The sequence below is a fragment of the Octodon degus genome, unplaced genomic scaffold, assembly GCF_000260255.1.
Source record: "Octodon degus isolate 3935 unplaced genomic scaffold, OctDeg1.0 scaffold00068, whole genome shotgun sequence".
Classification (NCBI taxonomy): Eukaryota; Metazoa; Chordata; class Mammalia; order Rodentia; family Octodontidae; genus Octodon; species Octodon degus.
In genome coordinates this window covers 3,952,257-3,959,797 of record NW_004524644.1, presented here as the reverse complement: position 1 = coordinate 3,959,797, position 7,541 = coordinate 3,952,257, and the positions used below count along the sequence as shown (strand labels likewise).

Here is a 7,541-nt window from a genome sequence, read left to right as displayed (position 1 = left end):
TTTTTTTTTTTTAAACCAAATTTGCTTTTAATATTGCTTTCCAAGTTTCTTTTCAGTTTGACTTCATATTTAACTTTATTTATTTATTTATTTATTTATTTATTTTTCATTAGGGCAGGGTCTACGGGATATCCAGGGTCTCACTACTAGATCGGACTCGTAGTAATCCACCTGTTTATAGCCTCCCAAGAGCTGGGATTACAGGCACGCGCCACCATGCCCAGTCTCATTCGCTGTCTCAGTGCACCATGGGGGCGGGGCCGGCACGGCAGCATATTTAACTTTAAATTTTTACCTTTACTTGTGTTTATTTATTTATTTTTTTTTGTGAAACAGTGAGGAATAAGTTGATCTTTTAAAGGATCTGCTGCTGTTGTATGAGTTCCTTCCGTTTTAGGTGCTAGATTAGTCAGAAATACCTGAGTTTTATGCCATTTGAAAATAGCTCAATACTCCTGTGTTCACTTGGTTTCTAGGTCTATTCTGGATAGCAGGTTTTGTGAAGACATTTGTTCTTTCTTGGATCTCAGATTTTCCAGACATCTCATGGTATTTCCTTTTATATTATTTCTTTAATGGCTGCCATTCTCAGTATATTTTGTATAACACTTACTTGCCGATCGGATGATCAGTTTTTTGACTTGCATATTTGAAAATTTATAGTAACTGTTTGCTCTCTTATGCCTATGCTGTATGCTCATTTCTTTTTTTTGCTTTCTACGTTTGCTTTCCTCTTTGACAAAAATTAATTTTAGAGACAGTGAACTTACGCTAGTAAGTTTATTATTTTATTAAATATAAGCCAAGTTTTAAATTAGTATGAGTGTTTTGGCTATAGAACTTTTGATATTAATTGGAAATAGTGAAATATTTGTCATTTTATGGCCTTAGTGCACCTGTGACTTCTTGTGTGAATAAATTATGAAGTTCTTTCATATTGAATCAAACTCAGAGGCTGTAGTTCTGTTTCAGATATAATGGTGTCTTTATCCTGAGGATGAGTTTCTGTGTTTTTAGAGAGGTATATTTCTGGAGGTGTCATGTAGCTGTTTTTACAGCACTTGATGTATAGTGTGATGGTCACTGGGTAACGAAGGCCAGACCTATGTTTTCATCCCAGTTGCTCTTACCCATTTACTAATTTTTTTTGTAGAGTACTGCTATGTTCTAGGCACTGCGCAGGGTTTGGGAGTTAGGCAGCAATCAAACAAGTGAAAGGCATTTTTCAAACAGGCTTATAGCACTCTGCTGCTTTTTAAAGATAGCTCAAAGGTGGTATATAGTGATGATTGTACAGTTGTATTAAAAGGTGCACACTATTAAATATATAACCTAATAGATCACTTTAGATCAGATTACTCAGTTACATAATATATAGTTTAATAAAGAAAGAATACATAATGACCATCTTATAAATCTGATACAAGAATAACCTGAGCTGAAGAAAACATCTATGAACTTGATGCTGTCAACAAGGAAAAGTTTTTTAGTTGTGATTGTTACCTTTATTAGTCTAGGTCTTCAGCATAGTAGTTAAGGAAATACAGAATAGTACATTTGAATAGAACAAAATTATAAGCTACTACATTGCTTGTACTTGCCTCAAGAAATTGCATAATTTTATAGTTTTGTGCTGGTTAATAAACAGGGCATTTACGGAATACCTGTAACATGGTTGTAGATAGAGAAAAGCAGGAGGGCAATGTTGTCTTTTGTTCAATGTTCTAGTCATCGTAGGTGGGGCGATTTTAATTTGTGGAGCACATTATAAAAACATGGCGTGTAGAAAATGATGTTTTTAAAAAAGCTATTAGAGAATTTTCTCTAAATGAGAAGTACAGTGTTTTTCTATTCACATATTATTTTTGATATAGTAAGAGGAATTCTTTTTTATAGTTCAAGTATCACTTATTAAATATGCTTCGGATTAGAATTATTTCAGATTTAGAGCTTTTTTTTTTTTTTTTTCTCCAGTTTTTGTAATAAAGTTGAGCATTTTCACTCAAACTCTGAAACTCTGAAACCTGAACAGACTTTGGAGCATGTGAAATTTCATACTTTCAGGTTAGGGATGTATACTCTGTACTGTGCCTCAATTGGGAAATATGTGTAATGTGTTCTTTGAAATGCTTTACATTTATTATTTCATTCACAGAAACTCAATGAAGGTAAATGAACATGAAACCTAATTATAAGGTTAAAAAATCTTGCCCAGCCTAGCACTTCTTGTTAGTGGTATGAGCAGGTTCAAAAGTTAATGAGGTTTTTTTTGTTGTTGTTTTTGTTTTAATTTTTTAGGTGTAGTTTCCTGTAGTTTTGTAGTAATTTTCTTTGGGTTTTGTTTTGTTTTGAGGGAAGATCTCACTATATTTCCTGAGATGGTCAGGAACGTCTGGGCTTACGTGGTCCTCCTTCCTAAGCCTATAGAGTACTATACGATGTACCGCCATGCCTGGCTTATTGTATATTTTCATATTATAATAACATAATCTACTAGTTTTCTTTTAGTTACACATGTTATAAAAGTACAAGCTACTTTTTTTTTTGTAGAATTCAAATCATTTAATACCTTATTTTCCTATTTTGCCAGACAGGCACTTATGCTGCTGAGCTATCTCCCTGACCCACTTTCTTTTTTTTTTTTTTTTTTTTTTTTTTTCCCTAATTCTTTTTAATCTTTTATTTACTTGTGTATGTGGTACAGGGTTTTCATGACAGGCATAACATGCAGTACTGGGGATTGAACCCGAGTCCTTGTGCTTGCCAGGCAGATGCTTAGATGGCTGAGCTATCTCCCTAGCCCCTATTTTCCTATTTTGATAGTTTTCTCCATAGGGTATGAACTCACAGTCTATGTCTATGAAATACAAATTAACCTGATTAGGTATTCTTTTTTTTTTTTTTGGCAGAACCGGGGATTGAACTCAGGCCCTTGTGCTTGCCAGGGAAGCGTTTATTCCACTGAGCCATCTTCCCGGCCCCTGATTAGGTATTCTCAAACTTGTAAAGATTAAAAGTAAATACAGAATGTACTTGAAACATTTCTTTATTTTCTGTGTAGCACTAGAAGAACAGGGACAATATTGCTATTGTAGTTTTTCATTTTATAGGATTGTCTATGTCTTTTCTTCATAGACAATCCTATAAAATGAAAAACTGCAATAGCAATATTGTGTTATTATTGAAAAGAATTGAATTGAAATGGATACTTTATACAAATACATATAGCAAATGTTACTAAATGAACTTAAGTTAGTAAAATTGATGTTAAAGCTAATCATCTTTTAGGTACTATCATGTATTTACAGCACCAAATTTATTAATTTTTCTCCATTAACTAGTTATATTAACTCTAAATAATTAAAATTCATTAGAAAAATGGTGAATTCTCTTGATACTTGTATATAATATAGAAGATGCTAGGGGCCAAGATAAAGCTCAGCAGTGCAGCACCTGCCTGGCAAGCACAAATTCTTGAGTTTGATTTCTAAACCCCTCCCCCTAAAAATGGAAAATGGTTGTCACTGTAAAACTATTGATTTTATTACATAAGGTAGTCTTTCTTGTGTATCTATGTACATGTGTACGCAGTAGAGTAAAATTAGCTCCAATCTTGGTGTCATCTCTTAAATTGGAAACATTGGTTATTTAGCCTTTCTCAACTTTGTATTCCTTAGTGATAAAATGGAGATACCTATCTCAGAATTGTGAGGGTTACATAGACTAGGCATGCAAAAAGCTTGGTGCTTACTCTGTAAGTTGGTAATATACTGTTAGATCATTCACTGAACCAAGAAATTCTTGGTCTTTTAAAGTAGAGTATGCCGTAGTTATCTTCTGTGGCATCATAAATCATTACCTAAAGAAAATTGTGAACCAGAAACTAACTACTCTCTACCTCTCTTTTATTCCTCCTTCTTCTCCTCTTTCTTTTTGGTAATGGAGCTTGAACCCAGGGCCTCAGACACACTTAAGTGTTGTTCTATCACTAGCTACATCCCCAGAAACTTCTTTGTTCATAGTCACATGACTGAAATTAGAAAAAGTAGTGAACTAAATATCCTAGAACAAATTTCTGTTGATATGAAAGATCTTAAAAAAGAATGTTTTCTTCATATGTTTTACTGTTTATTTATAGTGTGATTGTTGCTACTTAACATAGTTCCTAACTGTTTTGTTCCCATTTCTTTCAAACAGGGTTTGTGGATGCACTTAGATGTTTGCAATGAGCACTGTGGCTGGCATGCCCCAGTGTTTTGGATACCAATGCATAGGACTCCATAGTAATCGAATTTACCAGAGGCGAACGTCATGAGCATAGTGATCCCATTGGGGGTTGATACAGCAGAAGCATCATACTTGGAAATGGCTGCAGGCTCAGAGTAAGTATTTAAGTTAAAGGTACATTGAACTGGGAAAGACAAAATATTTCATGCAATTATTTTAGCACAATGAAGTAGTGCTGAATTTGCATTTGTATTTTTCTCATTTTGGATTCTTGAATAACAGTTTAGAGGCAGATTTTTCTTTAGCTAAAATTACATTTATAAATAACTTTTGAACCAAAATTTAGTATTTTTAATTTTTTTTTGCCTTTTCCATTTGCAATTTGTTGGCGTCAAGAATGAAGGTAATACTTCTTTTTAATGTAAGACTTTCCCTGAAAATAAGATCTAATGGGAAATACACTCTGGTTGTTACCATGGTGATGGCCAGTGTCATGCAGATTATACCTCAGTGTTGGTGGCTATTTTATATGGCAGGTAAGGCAAGGGGATTGAGGTTGGCATTTTTGATCTCTAGTTTTCAAGACATTGTTTTTGGTTAGGTTTTATTTTCAGGGAGACACAAATCTGTTGTTCTTAATTTGAAACATAATTTGGTTCTAAATTTTAATCTCTTTTTTTTTTTGGTGGTCCACTCAGCCCACCCTGGGGGTGGGGCTGGTGTGGCATGTGGTGCTGGGAATCGAACTGCAGTCCCTGTGTGCTTGCCTAAGCAAGTGCTTCAAACCACTGAGCTATCTAGCCGGACCTCTACATTTTAATCTTAACCAACTACAATTTTAGTCCTAGCAATATATGGTCATATAGTACGATCCATTTAAACCCAGGATTTGCTTTTTGATTTGTTGATTGGTTGGTTAGTGTTTGTGGTCTTGGGGATTGGATCAAGCCAGGGCTGTTTTGCCACTGAACACCCCAACACACCACATCCCCAATACTTTTTTTTTTAAATTTTCAATAAGTCTTGCTAAGTTGTCCATGCTAGCCTCAAATTTGGGATCTTCAGTCTCCTGAGTAACTGGTGTTATAGGTGTATACCTGGCATAGGTTTTGCTTTATTAAAAAGAAGGCTGAGTTCAGAAACAAATTGAGGCTATATTTTAATAGAATAAAGGGAATATTTGGGAAACTTTTGTTTTTATGGAAGCCATTTTTTGATGTATTCAGTGATCCAGTCTAACTTTGCTGCTAAGCAGTTTGGACTAGGTACTTGTCTGGATAGATTTAATTATCTTTTATTTTTGAATGGTAAGCCACTTTACTACTAAGTTATTGGTATATTATTTTTGAAAATTGCAAGTTCAAGTGATTATTGAAGCAGAGGAATGGAAAGGTACATGTTCTCTGGTTCATTATATAGATGTATTTTAAATAATGTGACTTTCATCACTCAGAAAAATGAATTTAATAAATTTTAAAAGGAAAAAAATTATTTATTTTAGTAAAAGGCAAAAGATTTATACAATCTGAAGAGAAACCAGAGTATAAAGTTATTTATTTTAGGACTTCAGAAGTGATCACATTGAAAGCCAGACAATACTGTCACTGTGTCCCCTTTTGTAGACATTTCTAATGTCTAGAAGCATTTTGTTTTTACACTTTTGCTTCTGCTATTGGTAATGACCTAGAGAAGTTCTCTACTATTTGTATAGCATCTATCATACACAGTCCATTTAAATGTAGGATTATTGTATGGATTTTTTTTTGGAGGGGAGTTCTTATTATTTTATTGTTTCAAGGTACTGGGGATTGAACCCGGGGCCTTACACATGTTAATAAAGGGCTCTACCACTGAGTCATATCCCCAGCCCAATTATTATATGTTTTTAAAAAGCTATTATAAGTCACATAAATTAATTCCAGAATATAATGGAATAGATACTCTCTTTGTACTATGTATAAGTTTTTTGGTTTTTCTTTCTTTCGTTCTTTTTTTTTTTTTTTTTTTTTTTTTTTTGAGATAGGGTCTTACTATGCAATTCAGGCTGGTAGCCCAGGCTGGTCTCCAACTCACAAGGATCCTCCTGCATCTGCCTCCCGCGCGCTGGTCTTTTTTTCTTTTTTTTTTTTTTTCCAGAAAATAATAGATTCCCAAAGGGGGCATTCTTTATTACAATTGATTGCCACTCACTCTGACCAAATATAGACACTTTTAGTGATGGAAGGAAACCAGGAAGCCGAGATGAGAGGAAAGAGGTTCCAAGTCTAAATTACTACCCATTCTATGTCTTTTTCCCTCCCATTGTTGGAGAGTAAATGCAGACCTTCTGGTATTCTAGAGATGTAGTACTCTAATACTGAGTTATACTGTAGTGTCTAGTCTTTCTTAATATAAAGCATCTGATGGGTACATACTCAATCATACTATCAGGCATTTATAGGTGACTATAGATACTCAAAGATTCTTTGCTTACTAGTGGTATTCACATCCACAGTCATTGTATAATTTTTTAATTTTAAAGGGAGTAAAAAAACAATAAAGCCAATACAGAATGTCAAAACAAGATGACAGGAATTTGACAATGGTTATTATATTGCATATTTGAAGCAATTGCTTAGATTACTAGCTACAGGCATGCAACATTGATCAAACAATATAAGCACTAACTGTTCCTTTAGTTATCTTGAGACACTCACATCCACAGTCCTTATTGTTTATTTTTCAATTTTTAAAGACAGGGTCTTGCTGTGTAGCCCAGGCTGTCCATTCACTATGTAGCATTGGATGGCCTCAAGCTCACGAGTCTTCTACCTAAGCCTCCTAAGTCCTGGAGTTACAGGCATGTTCCACCATATCCACAGGATTATTATTTTAATTAGTGTAGTATACAGTGTGACATACACTTGTATCTTGTGGGTGTGTCTGGTGTGTGTACTTTTAAGGCAATTAACAAATAGAATAAAGTCTTGTATTAAGTATATAGTTACAAAGAAATGAATAATTTACTTGAAAGAGAATAGTTGAAGGGGGCACGCACTGCCAATTTTTTTTGCTAATTATATTCATACCTATCACTATGTTATGGAGTCCAATCTTGTAAACATGTGGCCAATGTTATTGTGAGGAAATAATTCACTTTATAATTGCAACATGATTGGCTTTTTAATACTTCTATTTCAAGAAAACAGGATTTTTCTGTTCCTTATAAAGGTTTGTGTCTCTTATGGAAATAGTTTTCAGAGTACACAAGTATAGACGGTGTCAAGTTTTGTTATGGAACAAATATCAGAACTTTTTGTACTTTAATTTGAAAT

The 7,541-nt window shown here is 34.0% G+C and overlaps 1 protein-coding gene across 1 annotated transcript in view; it reads left to right on the top strand.

Moving 5' to 3' along the window:
* Kmt2e (lysine methyltransferase 2E) overlaps positions 1–7,541 on the top strand; it is a 107,601-nt gene that overhangs the window by 22,371 nt on the left and 77,689 nt on the right. The window contains exon 2 of the mRNA XM_023719498.1: positions 4,198–4,382. Coding sequence (XP_023575266.1) covers positions 4,312–4,382 — 71 coding nt within the window. The 5' untranslated portion in view covers positions 4,198–4,311. The remainder of the gene's footprint in view (positions 1–4,197; positions 4,383–7,541) is intronic.